The sequence below is a fragment of the Pongo pygmaeus genome, chromosome 4 (assembly GCF_028885625.2).
Source record: "Pongo pygmaeus isolate AG05252 chromosome 4, NHGRI_mPonPyg2-v2.0_pri, whole genome shotgun sequence".
NCBI lineage: Eukaryota > Metazoa > Chordata > Mammalia > Primates > Hominidae > Pongo > Pongo pygmaeus.
The window spans coordinates 62752985-62774310 of record NC_072377.2 but is presented as its reverse complement, the minus strand read 5'-3'; the positions used below and the strand labels follow the sequence as shown (position 1 = coordinate 62774310).

The 21326-nt window shown below is 38.5% G+C and overlaps 1 protein-coding gene and 1 long non-coding RNA gene across 5 annotated transcripts in view; one reads left to right on the top strand and one right to left on the bottom strand.

The window, feature by feature from the left end:
* Positions 1-21326, bottom strand: part of LOC134739586 (uncharacterized) — a 141245-nt gene that overhangs the window by 56533 nt on the left and 63386 nt on the right. The gene's annotated exons all lie outside the window — the stretch shown is intronic.
* Positions 1277-4074, top strand: ACTBL2 (actin beta like 2). 4 transcript variants are annotated; one of them, XM_054489073.1, is made up of 2 exons: positions 1380-1514; positions 1635-2510. In XM_054489073.1, the coding sequence occupies exons 1-2, from the start codon at positions 1380-1382 to the stop codon at positions 2508-2510; spliced, it is 1011 nt and encodes a 336-aa protein (XP_054345048.1). The 4 variants fall into 4 exon arrangements, with proteins under 4 accessions (XP_054345046.1, XP_054345048.1, XP_054345047.1 ...); XM_054489072.1 differs by having other exon boundaries at positions 1380-1611; positions 1717-2510; XM_054489074.1 differs by having other exon boundaries at positions 1392-1514; positions 1599-2510.

Here is a 21326-nt window from a genome sequence, read left to right as displayed (position 1 = left end):
CCCAAATAAAGATGATTTTGGAGAACTCAGATGTAGACATGGAAAATTTCTTTGCTTTACAAGAGCTGACAAAGATAATTATATTCTATTTGCCTAACACATAGGGGAGCAGAAGTAATGAGCTTTCTTAAATGCTATTTCTCTGTAACACATTGCTGATGTCCTACATTTTACCATCATACACATCTTTTCAGGTAGTCTGTATTTCTATATGAAACATGGAATCCAAACAAATTGTTGCTATGAAGTGATCAGGGTGTAATATATCTTGAAATGGAAGGAAAGCTAATATAATTCTAATTGTATAGATTTTAATAACTACATAGAGGTTTAATGTTATAGTATATGTATCTTGAAGATCAAAATGTTTTAAGGATTAGTTTAAATATATAATTTTTCGAATTTGTCTTATCACTTCATTTTGTTCATTGTTGCAGAACTCAAGAGTTGTTGCAAATAAATAAATTTTTATAACCTGCATCTTAATAAATCATGCAAAATAGTTGACATTCAGTCATTATACAATTAACATGGACCCAATGAACCTGGTTCTATGAACAATGTCTAGACACAGTAAATGTTTAATGAAATTTGGTTGTTAGAAATTTATATCAGAAAAAAATATCTATAGGGGTTAACTTTAGTAATCATTCTATTGCTTTCGCTTGATCTCTGATGGATTAGAAGTCTATTAAATATCTCTACTTTTTGCTTGACACAAGTGCATTGTAATTACAGCCATCAGGCCATCCTTAGCCATTTATTATTTTCATTTACTAAAACAGTCTCTACGATGATGACATCCTGTGGGATTAGGAATCTAATGGAAACAAAAATCTTGAAAAAGTGAAGATTGCAGGGTAAGACCCCTCATCAGAACAATATCTTAAGAATGAAAAGGTAAAGCTGGCGTAGGGAAAGTGAACCCTCAAGGACGCTAAGGAGGGAGGCTTCCTCCCAGCAGTGTTGCCATACCTAGCACCAGCTTTCTTTCATCTTGCTTTTATATCCCCCACTGCATCATCATAGTTATCTAGAGATCTCACCAGGCAGGCTGATGGTCATGTGTGGGTTGCCTAATTACAGGAACCTGAGATTTGACCACTTGGCAGCCAATTTTCTCTTTATGTAGAAAGATCTAATGGTTTATATAATCATCACCATCATTAATACCTCAAAGGTGACCTCACCCAGAAATGCTAGGAACTGGTGGAGTAGGACATGGGTGGGGTCAGTGTGTTCCTTTAAATACCTGTAGTCCCAGTGCAGGCTCCCCTGTCTGAAGGGATTTCTGGAGTGTTTTAGGCCTGTTCACTTTCTCTTACTCACCGTCTATTCACTTGTCCTGTTCACTCGTCCGGAAGATCTCGGCCAGCACCATGACTGACGATGAGCTGTCTGCCTTGGTAGTGGATAATGGGTCAGGGATGTGCAAGGCAGGCTTTGGTGGTGACGATGCCCCCCGGGCTGTGTTCCCCTCCATAATAGGGCGTCCTCGACACCAGGGCATTATGGTAGGCATGGGCCAGAAGGACTGCTACGTGGGAGATGAGGCTCAGAGCAAGAGAGGCGTCCTGACCCTGAAGTATCCTATTGAGCATGGAGTGGTCACCAACTGGGATGATATGGAAAAGATCTGGTACCACACATTCTACAATGAGCTCCGTGTGGCACCAGATGAGCATCCCATCCTCCTCACCGAGGCACCTCTGAACCCCAAGATCAACCGGGAAAAGATGACTCAGATCATGTTCGAGGCTTTCAACACACCAGCCATGTATGTGGCCATCCAGGCTGTGCTGTCCCTCTATGCCTCAGGACGGACCACAGGCATTGTGATGGATTCTGGGGATGGGGTCACTCACACCGTGCCCATCTATGAAGGTTATGCCCTGCCTCATGCCATTTTACGGCTGGATCTGGCAGGCAGAGACCTGACTGATTACCTCATGAAGATCCTGACAGAGCGAGGCTATAACTTCACCACCACCGCTGAGCGGGAGATTGTGCGAGATGTCAAAGAGAAGCTGTGCTACGTAGCCCTGGACTTTGAGCAGGAGATGATCAGGGCAGCCGCATCCTCCTCACTGGAACGGAGCTATGAACTTCCTGATGGGCAGGTGATCACCATTGGGAATGAACGCTTCCGATGCCCTGAAGCCATCTTCCAGCCTTCCTTTCTGGGCGTTGAGTCCAGTGGGATCCATGAGACAACCTTCAACTCTATCATGAAGTGCGATGTGGATATTCGCAAGGATCTCTATGCCAACACCGTGTTATCTGGAGGGAGCACCATGTACCCAGGCATTGCTGACCGGATGCAGAAGGAAATCATAACCCTGGCACCCAGCACCATGAAAATCAAGATCATAGCTCCCCCAGAGCGGAAGTATTCTGTTTGGATTGGGGGCTCCATCCTGGCCAGCCTGTCCACATTCCAGCAGATGTGGATCAGTAAGCAGGAATATGATGAGGCTGGTCCTCCTATCGTTCACAGAAAATGTTTCTGAATGGGCTTCCATATTAGTGGGCTTACATTTTCCCTTTTCCTAGGTCACAGTGATGGTACTGCTTTTATCCACTTTCAACAGAATCGAGGTAAATACATCACTCTTCCTAGTGTAAACCAGCAAACCCATCTCTCCATCCAAGTATCCTGGGCTCTTACCCAGATAACCACATCCGGATCTCCGTCAAGTGAAGGTGAATTCTAATACCATATTCTTTTTTCTTTGCCTATACTGTTCAAAGATAGGTAGGCCAGCTTAAATACATATAAGTGACAAGGAGTAAAATCTCGAGAAATGTCATTTCAGAATGGATAACTATAATTATCAAGCTTTAAAACCTAGTTCTCGCTAAAGTATTTAACAAGAACAGGCTGTATAAACTTGTTTAAAAAAAAAAAAAAAGGTGTGTATGCATTTAGCAGCCATGTCTTACTAGTTAAGTATCTTTGTTTTGTTTACTTCTTTGTATGGAGATAATGAATTATAAAGTTCAATAATATCCATATATACATAAGCACCAGGGAAATAAAATATATTGTGAAATATACTGATGTATCTAGCTATCTGAACAGCTAATGTGAATTTCTTTACTCTCAAAAGTCATCGTTGTAATAGGTACATATTTTAATTGTTTCCCTTACTAAATAAGCATAATGAGACAGCCACCATTCCATTAATGTTTATAAATCATCTAAATTTTCAGCTCATAGTGGAGTTCTGCTGGTCAAATCATATTTTAATATCTTTCTTATTGAACCTCCTCATACCAAAACTACAGACAACGTCTAATTCTTAAAAGAGATAGATATTATAATATCATATTAATGTCATTATGGTACAATTTGACAGAGGTAATTTTATTTCTATTTCTTAGCATAATAGTACATCTTGAATAATTTCTGTAGACCAGGATTATAGATACTTCTCTTATGCAAGGATTTCACTGTGGGAAAATACAGCTGCAGCATCTTTATTAATTATACATTTTACTACCAGTATACTAACACAGTTTTATCCTTGGAAAGCTTTTAGAATAATTCTACTTTATTATGTCCAGTAACTAGCAATACTTATTTATGCAAAGTGTCTCTGAGATACTAACATCTTTGAAAATATCAATGTATCTTCCTATAATGTCTAAAATATTTTAGTTACTCCACTGGTGATTTATCAACCAATTTTAAGTACCAGTATATTTATCCCAATCTATGCAGTGATTTCTGAATATTTGGATATCCGCATTATTTGTATTTTTCAGGGTAATTTCTGAAGATTTAAAATATTTATTTGCATTGCTTATTCAGGCATTATCAGGTACTCTGGAGGGAGGAATCACTTCTCTTTTTTTCTTAGTTGGGAAACTTGTACTTATGTTATAAATCTTTAAAATGGAATCAGTAAGCATTTTTTGTTTAAGGTAATACTTTTCAAATAATTTGATTATTCCTTATTGCCTTTATCTGACAACATAATTTTTAAAATGCATGTAAACAAAATTAATCTCCAAAAACACTTTATTTTATATAACTTGCTTTCAGTACATTAAAATTGCTTCATACTTGTATACTTAGATTTCCTCTTATTTCTCCTCAACTATTCCCTTAGAATTAGAGAATGATCCAGATAGCGTCTCTTTTTATATGTGTGACCTATTCATCTGTATGTTACAATTTTGCACCTCATACATTTAATCACGTAAACATTAAAAGGCAAATTTTTAAAAAAAGGATAGCTAGCCATTTAACATTATATAGATTTCTCATAATCTAAATTTTAAAGCTGGGATTTACTGGATGAACTGATCTTCAGATAATTAATAGGCAGAGACAATGTCAACAATAATAATGATAATATTTTGGATTTATATGCTGCAATGCATTCCATTTGCAGAGTGAGTAGTTCTCACAAACATTTTGACCTGCATTCTGAATTACCAAAAAAAAAAATATGACTTCCCACCCACAGAATATATATGGGACAGGTAATGTGAACTTACAAGAGAGTGAGCTATAGAGCCCCACAAATTAGGTGAAAATATGAGCCCCATAATGCAAACTATGCATTATAAATCTTGAATTACTGTGGTAATTTAAGAGTTTATTATATATAAAATCTACAATTTCTAGATAACAAGTTGGTAAAATGCCAGAAACTTAAACCTAGAGTTTTGGGATGTTCGCCTCTTTATCAACATTGACTGACTTATAGATGAGTTTAATGAAGAAAAAGCCTGTTTCACAACTTTATATTTTAGAATCAAAGAATGACATCTACATAGGTAATACGATTAACATGCTATTCATGTATCATTAGCCTGGCTCATCAACCAAGTTATTTAGAGAACTTTATATAAATATAGGGTCCCTGGCCCTGAGCTCAGAGCAGTGGGTCTAGAATGAGCACTAAAAATCCAAATGCACAGCCAACTAGAGGAATTACAGCTCCACAGAATTCAAAATCCCAGCACATTACGGACTCCACGGATAGGAAAGGTCTCCAGACACTGGCTTCATCCATCTTCCTCTGAGGATGAGACATCACTGAAGCAGCCTTCTCAGATTAATTTCATACCTTTGTAAATGATTTTCATTCTCCCTCTGTGATGCCTCCTGAGTAGCAATATAAGGCCAGGGCTGTATCACAATTCCCTGCACACTGTTATTTCCCAATCACAGGTAATATTTTTCTGAAAACATGACTGATCCAATGCCAGTTCCTACACTCTTCTACTCTTCTTTCCTAACATATAAATGTGCTTATTTTTCAATAGTGAGCTACAGTAATCCTGGGATACAGGTTGAACTATATCCTATCTAGATATGCAATTCACAATTCTGTAATACAGAGGGCCTAAATATGAGTATTACATTATCCAGGCAATCAAAGGATAATCCTTTGGGTGACAAGAACTTTGCCATATTTATTCACTCATTACACAATTATTAATTCAATGTCCTATGCCAGAATGTGCTTAAAGAACAAGTTGTACTAAACACAAAAACTTTTCTTAAGTGTCTCAGGCAGCATTATGATCACTAATTATTGGGGTTGGTATGGTGATTAATTCTTATTTTGAATACTTCCATTGGACTGTACTAGAAACTCATTTTAAAAACGTGAAACAAAAAAAGTTCACAATTTTAAAGGCTTATTTCAAAAGGATCCTTCAAAAGTCTAGAAAAGGATCCCCTCTTCCAAGAAAAAGTGACAACTCCTCCCTTGAATCCCTACTGTATTGTTTACACGCGTACAGCCTCATAAACACATCGCAAACGTGTCCACCATTCCCATCCCCAACATCATCAATATGTACCTGGGGGACAGAGACAGGGACAGTATTTATTCCCCCTTTGAATCCTCCAGTCTTTTCCTAGTGCCAGGTACATCATATTGATAAACATGATCTGAATTAACAAATTAGTGAGTTCATGGATTCTGATGTACCTTGTGAACCCAGTTCTGCATTGCCTATTTTTTACCAATCTATTCTCAGCTTCTGGTCTGTTAGCATCTGTTCCTGGTCTGTTAGCATCTGTTTTGTTGGTAGAATATTTCCTCTGAAGCATATTTTCTCTTTTTTCTTTCTTCCTCTCTTTTCTTTCCTTTTCTGTCCACTTCTCCCATGCGTCTCAACATGTAGAGCTGGATTTTATTTTTTCCCCATCATAATGTTATTTATTCCATAGTCAAAATTATCATTAACATCATTTTTTAACAAGACTTGGGATTTATTAAGGGCTTACGTACAGGAAAGAGAGTCCAGCAGCAGTGGGCTAGACAGGAGAACTGCCTTACATACAGAAATGGTCTAGTGGTGGGAGGCTGGAGAAGATACCCACCTTCCATACAGTCTAGTGGTGGCAGGCTGGACAACATAACCACACAGCCCAGACTAACATCATTTTAATACCACTCATTTATCTTAACTCTGATCTTCTCGTGTGGTTTCTTTATTTTAACTTTATTTTAGAGTCAGAGGGTACATGCCTCTGACACAGATTTGCTACCTGGGTATATTGCATGATGCTGAGATTTGGGGTACAAATGACCCCATCACCCAGGTACTGAGTATAGTACCCAGTAGTTTTTCAACCTTTGTATCCTTTCTCCCCTCCAGTAGGCCCCAATTTCAGTTGTTGCCTCCTTTATGTTCATGAGTACCCAATGGTTAGCTTCCACTTATAAGTGAAAACATGAAGTATTCGGTTTTCTGTTTCTACATTAATTTGCTTTGGATAACAGCCTCCAGCGGAGCTGGGTTTTAATAGTCTTTCACTTGTCCATAAAAGTTTGTTATTCTTCTGATTGGTCAAAGGATCATCAACCTCATCTTTTGGAACGTGTGCCATCTATGTGGCTGCTGAAATGTAGAAGAAAGAAAGAGAAAGATTTAGAGAGAGAGAGACAGAGAGAAATGAAAGAAAAGGGGAGAAAAAGAAAGAAAGGCTTTCACAGAGTACAGTAGTATATTCAGCTCTTTTAATCTATCTGCATTCTTGCTGATATTTTTCTCTTGTTGCTAAGCTCCAATTGCTCTAGAGTTGACAGTTTCAGATATTTGACTAACAATTCAGACATTATAATATATCAAAAAGTGTGCCTTTCTGGTAACTATTCACAGCCTCCTTCCAGAGTTTACAAAAGATTCCTTTCAAAAAATGTTTGAAGTTAGGAACTAAGCATGTGGTTTGCCCAATACTGCTTCCAGATGTTGATAAGTACAGTTGGAATGTCTTTAAAGATATATATGTATATATCAGTAGACAGACTACTCATTAAAATTAATTTATACTTTAAGACTTCCTCTTTAAATGTAAAAGGAACTGTTTGAGTTATAACTGTCACTTAAAAAAAAAACTAATCCCATAAGTAATGAATACTCTAGAGCCTCCTCAAGTTTTCCTGCTTTGTTTTTCATCCTATTCCAAATCTGATGTCCTAACCACCTTATAACTTTAAGTTCAGTTATATCTATTCAACAGATGTTCCAGTATGATATGATGACAGAAATTTTATCTAGACAACACCATAACACTGCTTTAAAAATGGAAAAATCTTATTTAATTGGCTATTTGACAATATATGTTAAAAGGCAAGTTATTCTCTCTGGAATTGGGAATGAGACATTTGTAATCATACATATACTAAATGACACTGTCTGGTTCAAAAGAAGCAGAAACACAGAGCCGACCCAGCAAGAAGGATGAAAGTTTCTGCTCATGTCCCCTTTGTGGGTGTATTGCAGTAAGAATAGGTTTTTTAGCCATTTTATAAGTTGAGAGGGAACAGGCAAAGCCAGACACCAATATAATATGTTAACACGGCTCCTTCTCTCCCACCACATGTTCTCTGTGACGCACTCAAATGTCCCTGAATGTCAGCCCTTCTTGTAGTAGAGAAATATTAGGTTGGTGCAAAAGTAATTGCAATCTTTGCCATTAAAAATAATGTAGCTACTCGACATTGTTTATTTTTTTTCTATAGTTGGCTGTCAAAGAAAAAGCTGTCCTCACGAGTAAAGACAAAGTCATGTTCTTCAGTGGAAACGCTGGGATCTTCTAAGGCAGTCCACCATGTTCATAATGGAAGTTTTCCACAGAAATATAAAGTTTTTATAAATCTTGAATTACTCTGGTAATTTAAGAGCTCATTACCTGTGAAATCTATGATTTCTAGATAATGAGTTGGTAAAATGCCAGAAGAAATGTAGAACACACCCTTATTTTTTATAAAAATGGCATTTATTCAATGATGAGAATCAAAACATTATATCTTTGGCTAAATTAGTCAATTTTATCAAAATGGAAGAAATTATAAGCAGTAAAATAAAGACAAAATGTACAATTTTAAAATTTTGATGGACTCAGAGAAACAAAAGTTGATGTAGAGAAAGGAAATTTTATCAATGAAAAAGATGGTAAAATACCAATTAAAAAGAAAATTCTTGTGCTACCAAACTCTAGATCTTATTCCTTCTATCTAACTGTATTTTTGTACTCACTAACCATCCCCTCTTTATCTGCACTCCTTCCTACCACCCTTCCCAGCCGCTGGTAACCATCATTCTACTATCTCCATGAGTTCAGTGTTTTCTAGCTTCCACACATGAGTGAGAACATGCAATATAGTTAACGGTAATTTAGCGTATATCTCAAAATAACTAAAAGAGTGGAATTGGAATGTTCCTGACAAAAAGAAATGATAACTGCTTGAGGCGATAGATATCCCAATTGTCCTGATTTGATCATTATACATTAAAGGCTTGTATCAAAATATTACATGTACACCACAAAAATGTATTACTATTATGTATCCATGATAATTAAAAATGCTTTCTTAATTCTTTATTTTTACCTGATCTCAGTAGCACTTACTCATTACTTTCGCATTTGAGTCACTGTAGCCAAAATCCCTAGCCAGTCTGCTTGACTGCTCCTCAAACATTACCCCCACAAAGGAATTCTTCATAGGGTCAAGTATGTAGGATGACTATAGTAGATACTGATTGACTCATTTTTGTTTTTGTCTTGACTTTTAGCTAACCAGCAACTTAATGCCCTTTTTATTGAACAAGAATTTCCTTTAATTCCCTTTTGTGTGAACCTTGATGGGAGGCAAGCCCCTGAGTTGTACTTGTTCATTACCAGCTAGAACTTAGGCTCAGCCTATCAGATACTCTGTTCTGAGATTTTCAATACTTAGAATCTGACAAAGTGATGCAGATTTGCAAGAATTGTTGAGAAATTACTCATGCATTTTGTGACACAGGAACTCATCAGTGACGATGGCATGGTCCCGTAATAGGGTCCTAACCAGACTATTGCTTTGGCACAGCTTAAGCTAATTTTCTTTTTGGTTTCTGTCCATTTCCCAAGAATGGAATCTGTGAGCTATTCATTATTCCTTCAAAAATACTTTTTTCCTGCTTAAGCTATCTAAAGGCAATTTCTGCTGCATGCAATTAAGTATGTTGACTGAAACATATTTTGGTACCAGGGAATGGAATTGTAGATAACAGACCCTTAAAGAATTGGGCAATTCTAGGATTGGTCATCTGGCTCAATTCAGGCTAATAGCAGTTAAAAAAAAACCCACTAGCATTCATTAAGGGGAATCTTATAGCTCATGGCAAACAGGAGAGAAATTGCTCATTAAAATATCTCCTGGGATCACTTAAAACACTTTTGGGGGGCAAGGCTGTGGGGAATAAAGCTTTCACTGTCATTGAACAGTATAAAGGATATGAGTAATTTCATGTTGAAGAATGGATGGCTGCCTTCACTGACTCCAACCAGCTTAAAAGAGAGTATAACAAAGTTAAATTCCTACACATATCTCAAAGCACACACTGAGCTAAAAAAATCTTTTATCTCTTAGAGACATAGGGCTGAGTACCTAAAAAACAAACTTCGTTGGTTGAATTCATAGATTCACTAGAACTTTCATTTTAAATTTAGGGCAAAGATGGAAAAGAATGAGACCCCAAGAACTGGAGTGGCTATTTAGGAGAATTTGAGAACCTGGAGATCCCAAACATCCAGCCCTGCCCCTTTGAAGCCAAAGCAGCCTCTTTTTCCTCATTTGATGAAAGCTTTATCATTTGGTTACACGCCTAAAACAGCCTTACCTAAGGGAAGGTCCTGAAAATGAACAGCTAATTTTAACAGTTAGGGTCCTTGTAAGTAAAATACAGAATACTCAGAGGGTTTTAACTGAAGAAAATTTAATTAAAGAATGTTTACAGAGATCTAGACAGGATTAAGGAATCAATAAGGTATGATGAGACAGCCAGAGCTAACAACAGCAAGAATCCATTATCATCACTAAGCTTGAAGGATTAAGAAAAAGGAGAGGTGAGATCATAGCCCAGCAAGAATGTCAGGGAAGAGGAGCTATGGCCATAAAGGAATACAGTCCCAGCCAGGACCCTGGCAAAAGAAAAACAAAGAAGAGAAAATAAAATCCCTTACCTCTGCCCTCCTTCACTCCCCAACAATTTCACTGGGGTCTCCCATTGGTCTAAACCCAGTAAGAAGCCAGAGATCAAGGGAAGCCAGGTGATGTAGTTCTTAGAGTCAGCATACAAAAGGACAGAGCAAAACAGGGTCTTTATTTGCAGTCATGCTAACAATGGATAGGTCTGGAAAAATACAAGATGTATCTTGTAAGCTAAATCTGGTGGTAATTCAAAATGCGGCTATTATTCTAGACATAGATTTTATTTGCTACTTATTGGAGCAAATAAGTAAATTCCCTGTAGCTATTAACATAGTTAATAGTTTTTCTCTGGGATAAAAAAATAACTTTTTAGAAATTTGCTTTTACCTGGTAGGGACATAGGTAACTTTACCATCTTGCTGCAGTTCTAAGACAATTGCCCAATTCTGTAGTACAATTCAGTGTTCAATGACTGTCTCATAATGCCAGAGGACATCATAGTGGTTTACATCATAGTTTGGAATCTACAGAGCAGAATGTATTATGTAACTTTAGCAAATCTTACTAAGAGTGCAAGGGATAAATCTCACAAAAATACAAAACAAGGGTTTTACTTCAGGAAACTTTTTTTTTTTGAGGGAAGAGGATGGAAATTAGGATATATTTTTAGACTATATGCTCCAAATAACAAAATGCTATCACCTTTGAGTGACAATTTCTCCAATGGATTTAGACTACATTGAAAGCCATTCTGGGACTTGACCCTTACAACCCAGCAAATACAAAATTTCTCAACAATTCTGTGGTAGGTGGAGTTACTCAATAGAGTTGGGAAGCATCCCCTAGGGCAGGAGTTCAGCAGCATCCCTTAGGGCAGGGGTCCCCAAACCATGGGCCACAGTACTACTCTGTGGCCTGTTAGGAACCAGGCTGCACTGCAGGAGGTGAGCGGTGGGCTAGAGAAGCTTTATCTGTATTTACAGCCGCTCCCCATCGCTCATATTTCCACCTGAGCTCCACCTCCTGTCAGATCAGAGGTGGCATTAGATTTGTAGGAGGGCAAACCCTATTGTGAACTGCGCCTGTAAGGGATCTAGGTTGCATGCTCCTTAGCTCCTTATGAGAATCTAGTTCCTGATGATCTGTCACTGACTCCCATCACCCCCAGATGGGACCATTTAGTTGCAGAAAAATGAGCTCAGGACTCCCACTGATTTTACATTAATGGTAAGTTGTATAATTATTTCATTATATATTATAATGTAATAATAATAGAAATAAAGTGCACAATAAATGTAATGTGATTGGGTCATCCCGAAACCACTCCCCCACCCCCCAGTCTGTGGAAAAATTGTCTTCCACAAAATCGTGGTGCCAAAGCATTTGGGGAGTACTGCCCTACAGTTTTAAAGCGACACATTACCCATTTCGACAAACAACTATACTTCTCTTGAGAATGAGTTCTTAAGCCAGGTGCAGCGTCTCACACCTGTAATCCCAGCACTTTGGGAGGTGGAGGCGGGTGGATCACAAGGTCAGGAGTTTGAGACCAGCCTGACCAAAATGGTGAAACCCCGTCTCTACTAAAAATGCAAAAATTAGCCGGGCATGGTGGCACGCACCTGTAATCTCAGCTACTCAGAAGGCTGAGGCAGGAGAATCGCTTGAACGAGGCGGAGGTTGCAGTGAGCCAAGATTGTAACACTGCACTCCAGCTTGGGGAACAGAGCGAGACTCTGTCCTAAAAACAAAAGAAAATAAACAAACAATCAAACAAAAAAGAGTTCTTGAGTTGCTATTGAGTATAGGTAGAGATTGAATATATCATCTTAACATGTTACTTGCAACCTGAACTACTTATTATAAACTGGTTAACCTAGCCGTAAAAACTACCATGCCAGCAGCACTCCATAATCAGGTCGTACTATATTCAGGCTGAGACTGAGTAAATTCTGAAGGTATAAATAAGTTGCACAGATTGCTCACATCCAACCCACATAAGTCCCCATTTTTTACTGGTAGGTCACAGTGGTAGTGTATGTTTCCAGGAATTAATGTTAACTTAGAACCAGTATCCAACAATCTCTGAAACATAAGCCTGTAGTATACAGTTACCTTTGTAAATGGTGCAGGGTATTCATATTTAAATTCACACATGCAACTTCATGAGGAGTTGCCTATAATCAGTCGTCTAAGGAGTGAAAAAAAAAGCAAGCCAGACTTACAGAGAGCTGCCAGCAACCAGAAACAGGTTCTGCAATGTTCAAACCCAGCAACAGGAATAGGCCAGGAGAGCAGAGAAGGGGGTCATCCTAGCAGGCAGATCTGCAATCAGTGCAGGGTTTTTTTCCACTTTAACTTTGAGGTAAGAATTTACATTAATTTCAGGGCAGTGGCTAACAAATAAAGGAAATAAAATTGAGAATGATTGACAAAGAAACTTAAGGGGGAGACATGAAGGAGAACTCAGAAAGGGAAGTATTCGTATCTCATGTGAATGCATTCTCAACAGCCCTTACTGTGGAGGAGACTTAATAATCACATGGACCTACTGCTGGATTGTCAGTCTTCTTTCTCAGATGTTCAAGTGCCTGAGCAGTGAGTTCATAAATAAAAAAGCCACAATAGAACAGTGCAGAATATGCAGAGGACCTACACCACAGGCTCACACTGCCCAAGGCTACTCTGGCTGCTTCCACAGCTGAGTGCCAGCTTTGCTAACATAAGCAACCAGCCCTAAGCCCTGAAAAAGTGACATACTCCAGAGCAGCCAGCCAGAGCCCTGATGGCATGTTGATTACATTGCACCTTTTCCCTTATGGATGAAGCACTGGAATTAAAAGCAGATTTGGATTTGCCTTCTCTGCCAATCTTGATTGGTACTATTGCTTCCTAGCAAGAGCTCACATTATAGTAAAAAATGCAGGTCAGTGGGTTGGGAATTAAAGAGCTTCAGTATCTAGTCTGGTACCATATCACCCAGAAGTAACTGGCCTTATAGAAGAGTGGAATGATGTACTGAAGAATCAGCCACAATGCCAATTAGGAGACAACTCTTGAAAGGTTGGGGTGCTGTCCCCCAGGATGCAGTACATGCACTGATCCAGTGAACAAGAAATGGTGTTTTCCCATGACTGGGATACATGGACCTTGCAATGGAAAAATAGAAGTTGGGGTAATACCCCTCATTATTACAGCTAATGACTCCCTTGCAATTATATTTATCATCCCCATAGCTCTGCACTCTGATAGTTTAAAGCAGAAGTTGGCAACATTTTTCTGCAAAGTGCTGAATAGTAACTATTTCAGTCATTGCAGGGCATGCAGTCTCTGTCACAATCACTCTGCCACTACAGCTTGGAAACAGCCATAGGCAATATGTAAATAAATAAATGTGACTATGTTCCAGTAAAACATTTATTTACAAACACAGGTGACAGGCCTATGGGCCATCATTTCCTAAATCTTGGTCAGAGGAGGAATACTTCTACAAGTGAACATGAAGGTTATTTCATTTCATCAAAAACTAAATCCATCCCCTGGCCATTTTTAGCTCCCCTACCAGTGGACAAACTGGCATAAAAGGAAATTACTATTGGCATAAATAACTGATCCTGACAATAAAGAAGTAAGTTTGCTGCTTCATTATGGAGACAAGAATGAATATGGATAAGGCCTAGAAAATCTTCTAGAGTACCACTTACATAACTATGTTCAGAGATAAAATTAACCAAAGATACTATAATTTCATATAGACAGAGCACAAAGACTCAAGTTCTTTGGTGGTGAAGGATCATCCCACCAGGTAAAGTAAGATCAACAGTTGAGTTGCCCCCCGAAGGTTTCCTTTGGGAAGAAAAAGTAATGAGTTCCAAATTCAAAATGTTGTTTCAGGGTCCAGAAAGACATTGGTTGGTATACACCTGGCACAGCAAGAAGGTAGAGATAGAGGCTATAGTCCTCTTTTCTGCAACTCAAAAAGACATCTAGATAGAATAGTCTACTATGTAAAACAGCTGGGACTGGCAGACCAGAGGGAGAGAAGAAGACACCCCAAGTCAACCAGAAAGCAAACACAGCACTTATGTGGTGGAGTAAATCAACACATTCAAAATCACAGCATAAAGGTGCTGAGGTGGGGAGGGAGGCAGTATGTTTATCTTCATGACCATTGTTTCATTAATTGTGATTAATATGATCTGTGCTGAGAAGATTAAGAATACTAAAGAATAGTAAGCAATGTGTTTGTTCTTACCGGATTGCTCTGGATGAGAATACAAGACATAAGTACGTTAAAAAATATAAATTAAAATGAAGACAACTGTACAAATGATATTAGGAAGTACATAAAATTTCTAGTGATAAATTCCATGATTCAATGACCTCTGAGAAAGAATAACCAGCTTTGCTGGTGACTGCTGGAGCAGGGGCTGGTGCTCTTGTGTACACATGCTTTATATTCATAAAGCCATTCAGGGTCTCAGGAAGGTGTTCTAATCAAGGTGGTTCTTTTTTTTAGAGATGGGTTATGTTGACCAGGCTGGTCTCCAACTCCTGGCCTCAACTGATCTATTTCAGCCTCCCAAAGTGCTGGGAATACAGGCATGAGGCACTGCACCCGGCCTAATTAAGGTGGTTGTAACAGCTCCTGGAACACTAATGTGTGGTTATTTTTAGAGGACTGAGAAGCCTATTCCAAACAATTTTGCAGGGGGGATTAGGGCTGTGATAAATTGTAATGGACCCAAGAGAGGGCCAGTGTTATGACTTCTGGACCAGTAGTATCACAGAAGACTTCTATACAGAGGTGAGTTACAATTTGAAGGGAATGTTGCAGTCCTTTTCATTCTGTGTATAGCAGCTACATTTTTTTTTAAATGGTAAAAACAAGGCATTATCCAGATGAGAACCAGAGGCAGTTTAGAATCAGTAGACTACGTGGAAGCAGCAAAGCATAAAGAATATGGATTGCTGATGAAGCTGGATCAGGGAAGATCAAAATTGAAGTTCTTTCTTTTCAGACCCTAAATGTCTGAGGGGAGCAGTTAACACTACGCTAAGAGAAAGAAATTGTCACTAGCAAAAAGAAAGAGAAAGCAGCAGCCCACGAATTAATGTGATCCACAGCAGGGTAGACTTGCTCTTAGTGGTACGCTCAAGAGAGAGATCAGGCTATGTGTGGGTAGCATGCAGCCAACTGTGTATTATCTTTCAGGTAACTTGAGTGTTAAGGAGTGGCAGGAGGTCTTGCTCATTACAGTAAGAACCTACAGCCTCATCAAACGATTAATACTAGGTAAGTTGTTCAATGGGGCACATTTCCCAGGCTTTTAGATTGAAGACCTGTACCTGGAGAAGAATGACTGTGGCCTGAGAGTAATATGCTTCACGTGGATTTCCCTAGGCATGTGGAATAGAATTTCAGTTAAAAGTGAACATTTGCTTGGAACTTTTAAAGTTTCAACCACTCACATTGGTGGAATCTGTTCTCTTTGAAAATGTGAGAAATGTTTGCCATTTGAAATTTTTATTTCCAGACCCAAAAATATTAAGGTTTACAGCTTTAGAAAAGGAACACATGCTTTAAAATGTGACGAAATATCAAGCCATTCCAGGGAATATGCTTAAGTAACCTTATATGAATCCAACAAGACTTAAAAGTATAGATAACTTGGAGAAGTCAACCTCTTCCAAAGGAAAATCTGCAGCATTTCCATCAATTCTTTTAATATAAACCCATTACACATTGCCATAAATAGTATAATAAAATATAACATATGTAGCTATATTTGATTTATTCCAGGAAATAAAGAAAAACGGTATAAAGAAACACTCTTTACAGTATTTCTAGAGAGACTAATAGGACTACCTATTTAAAAATCCAAATCTAATAAAACTAAGAAATAATGAACTCTTCATTGCTAGGCTTCAATTTAAAGACAAAAGAGACTGAGCACTTCAAATTGAGAAGAGAAACTAATTCCATGGAAACTATATAAAGTTGGTTGACACTATATAAAACTCTTGAGTTTTAGATAAAAGTGCTCAAGTTGGGTCAGCATTATCTTTTTTAATTCTTCAAATACAGACAGTTCCAGGAAAAAATGATCTAGTCTTTGCTCCTGGATTTATTATGGAACTTTCACTTCTTATATTTGCCAAATGATTTGGATAATCTCATCACAATACTTTCTTGGAAATTACAGACAGGGACACATTGTGTTGCTCAGTCAATATATGTGAGTCAGTATATACATCTGTCCAATCTACCAAGACATTCCATGTCCTTGGCTGGAATAATAAAATGACAACTAGAAAAAAGAATAATGAAATTGACTTCTGGTGGTTTCTCTAGTCCCCCACATGGGGTGTGCATACAAATATGATGCCCTGCAAAGAGTCCAGGATGAATTAGACCACAGGACTGATGAGTGCTGTGACACGAGGAACGCATCTTGAGCATCTGTGAGGTTACAGACTTAACTGTTTCTTCACAAATTAGATTTTATTACTTGTTTATATAAAAGTTACTCCCTGAGTAAAATTTTCTTTTATTTTTTCATTTCTCTTTTGAATCGCCTTGCATTTTCCAACCAGTTAATGTGGTAAGTGGTTATGGGAGAGGAAATTTTAAAAAAATGAACCGAGCTATTGCTCCTTTCTTCTTTCTAAACTGTTCCCAGGATATCAATACTTCCACAACCTGGGTCCCAGAAACAGCATTGTCCACCGGTGGACTTGTCACTTTCCGACCTCCTTCCCCATCTCTGTTCCCTCTTCTTGGACATCCCTTCCCACCTCAGATATCACCTTCAGTCGGTCACTGCATTTTCCACAATCACCATCAGTTCCAAAGCAATCATCCACTCCCATCAACTCAACCTTCAATTACTATCTTTTCCAATTCCTCCGCTTTAAAAAGAAAATATTTTGGAGCTGCTAAAAATTCCAGCTTTTATGTTAAAATATCTAACTGACAAAGATTGTATGTATTCAATGTACACAATATGATGACTTGATATACTTCCATTTGAACTCGAAGCAGTAGACAATTGGTTTATTACAGTCCTGACTACTAGGCTACCCACAGAAACCTGTTTGGTTTTATCTTAAAAGTTAGAATTTCAAAATATTACTTAAATAACCAAAATGTTTCCCAGGCTTAAACCAGCTTTATGATTGCTTTGAAAAACTGGTCCTGCTTTGTGTTTATAGATGGAGCTGCTGAGACTTGAGTGTGTAGCATGTACTCTCCAGATCTGGTCTATTCTCACTAGTCATTACCAATTCTTTTATCTTAAAAGAGGCCAATTGTCACATTATGGAGAAGGTCATGGTATTTCAAAAGAAGTGTAAGCTCATTTAAGAAATGCAGCTAGTAAAATTGCTTCTTTTTTTATAGCAATCAAATGGGTTATGCATATTCTTATGCATACAGATATTTAGCAGCTATTGAACACCTAATGATAACAGAGAGACATAGCCAACAATGTACATGCAATTCAACTGTTGCAGTCAGTACCTGATGCAAGAGGTAACTGGGTCCTCGGCAGGGTAAAGTAGGAGCAATGACCCACTTGTTAGCTGACTGCACAGAGGCTGCCTCTGTGTGTTTCTGGGGTTAACAGTCTTCAGTTTCATGAAGCTCCTGAGTTCCTTAATTCTTTTATTGCAAATCCCCAAATCCTAGGGTTGAAGTGATAATTTGCACAGTGAGGTGTATTCATATCATAAAGGAATTTCATTTTGAAATCCTTATGGCCAAGCCTTCCTTCTTGCAGAAAAAGTATCTTGGATTCTCTCCGCAGGTGAGCATCCCATAGGAAAGTTAATAATAAGAAAGCCTGTAGCACAGCTGCAACATACATGAAATGCTTTGTGGAGACTTGACTCAAGGCTCAGCAGGGCATGAAGCGATTCAAGGCAGAGAGTTGTGTGTAGTCAACTAATCAGTTTTCCCAGTTAAGGCAAGTCCCTCAGAAGCCACCAGCCTGGCCTGTCACCTGGGCCTCTGGCACAGATGCCTATCTGCCTGGCTTACTGGCACCTCCACAGGACAGAGGCTCTCTTCTCCACTAAAACATTACAGAGCACATTTGGACTTCCCAAAATCTAAGTCCAAAAACTGAGGCTACAGTGTGTGTTGCTGGGAATTGGGAAATTATATGAGCTCATCAGAAAAATAAAGATGGTACTGGTACTGGTACCAAAACAGAGATATAGACCAATGGAACAGAACAGAGCCCTCAGAAATAATGCCACATATCTACAACTATCTGATCTTTGACAAACCTGACAAAAACAAGAAATGGGGAAAAGATTCCCTATTTAGTAAATGGTGCTGTGAAAACTGGCTAGCCATATGTAGAAAGCTGAAACTGGATCCCTTCCTTACACCTTATACAAAAATTAATTCAAGATGATTAAAGACTTAAATGTTAGACCTAAAACCATAAAAACCCTAGAAGAAAACCTAGGCAATACCATTCAGGACATAGGCATGGGCAAGGACTTCATGTCTAAAACACCAAAAGCAATGGCAACAAAAGCCAAAATTGACAAATGGGATCTAATTAAACTCAAGAGCTTCTGCACAGCAAAAGAAACTACCATCAGAGTCAACAGGCAACCTACAGAATGGGAGAAAATTTTTGCAATCTACTCATCTGACAAAGGGCTAATATCCAGAATCTACAATGAACTCAGACAAATTTACAAGAAAAAAACAACCCCATCAACAAGTGGGCGAAGGATATGAACAGACACTTCTCAAAAGAAGACATTTATGCAGCCAAAAGACACATGAAAAAATGCTCATCATCACTGGCCATCAGAGAAATGCAAATCAAAACCACAATGAGATACCATCTCACACCAGTTACAATGGCGATCATTAAAAAGTCAGGGAACAACAGGTGCTGGAGAGGATGTGGAGAAACAGGAACACTTTTACACTGTTGGTGGGACTGCAAACTAATTCAACCATTGTGGAAGTCAGTGTGGCGATTCCTCAGGGATCTAGAACTGGAAATACTGTTTGACCCAGCCATCCCATTACTGGGTATATACCCAAAGGATTATAAATCATGCTGCTATAAAGACACATGTACACGTATGTTTATTGTGGCACTATTTACAATAGCAAAGACTTGGAACCAACCCAAATGTCCATCAATGATAGACTGGATTAAGAAAATGTGGCACATATACACCATGGAATACTATGCAGCCATAAAAAAGGATGAGTTCATGTCCTTTGTAGGGACATGGATGAAGCTGGAAACCATCATTCTCAGCAAACTATCGCAAGAAAAAAAAACCAAACACCGCATGTTCTCACTCACCGGTGGGAACTGAACAATGAGAACACATGGACACAGGAAGGGGAACATCACACACCAGGGCCTGTTGTGGGGTGGGGGGAAGGGGGAAGGATAGCATTAGGAGATATACCTAATGTAAATGACGAGTTAATGGGTGTAGCACACCAACATGGCACATGTATACATATGTAACAAACCTGCACGTTGTGCACATGTACCCTAGAACTTAAAGTATAATTAAAAAAAAAAAAAGAAAAATAAAGAAAAGCATCCCAAGAACAGTGGAATTGAGGCTATGATTTCTTTTTTCTTTTTTGTTTGAATTAATAATTTCTAAAATATATTTTATCTTTACACTAAGATTGTATTTTTTTAACTTTCATTTTGGATTCAGAATTATACGTGCAGGTTTGTTATATAGGTAAACTCATGTCACGGGGATTCGGTGTACAGATTATTTTGTCACCCAGGTACTAAGCATAGCACAGTACATGATAGTTACTTTTCCTGATGCTCTCCCTCCTCCTACTCTCCTCCCTCAAGCAGGCCCCAGTGTCTGTTGTTCCCCTCTTTATGCCCATTGGTTCTCATCATTTAGCTCCCACTTATAAGTGAGAACATGTTTATTCGGTTTTCTGTTCCCGCATTAGTTTGCCAAGTAGGCAAGAGGTAATTAAGACGTATGGCAAGGAGACCCCATGAGTTTCCTATTGCTCTTGCAATTACCACCATTTAGTGACTTAAAGCAACACAAGTATATTAGCTTACAGTTCTGGAGGTCAGGAATCTCAAAAGCGTTCTACTGAGCCAAAAATCAAGGTGTCCACAAGGCTGTTTCTTCAGGAGGCTCTAGGTGAATCTGTTTCCTTGCCTTTTCTGCCTTCTAAAGGCCACCTGCATCCCTGGGCTCATGGCTCTCTTCTCCCTTCAAAGCCAGCAGTTACATCACTCCAACCTTTGCTTCAGCCCTCACATCTCCTCCCCTGACTCTCCCACTTCCTCTCTCACTTGTAAGAAGCTTGTGATTACATTGAACCCACCTGAATAATCCCTTTTCAACACCCTTAACTTAATCACACCTGAAAAATCCATTTTGCCATGTAAGGTAACATATTCACAGGTTAGGATAATTGATATTTGGACCTCTTTTCTGAGGGAGTAGCATTATTCTGCCTCCCATGGGGGTGTTGTTTATTTCATTTGGAATCTCATGGATAAGCCTCAGATACTGTGAGAACCACATACAGACAGAAACACACGCCTGAATAGTAGGACACATTATTGGTCACACCTGGGTGAGACATGGTGGACTCTTGGCTCATATGGCCTAGATTTAATTCCCCCCCCAGCTGCTATTCACTGTGTGATTTTGACCATGTAAATTTGCCTCCTCAGAACTCACTTTTCTTATCTGCAAATTAAGTCTAATAACAGAGCCTATTTTATAGGATTGCCGGGCTGATTCAATGAAATAATGTGTATGTGGTATTATGCATAGTAAGCATTAAATATTATTATAATAGAATAGAATCATTATATATTATTTATTAATGAT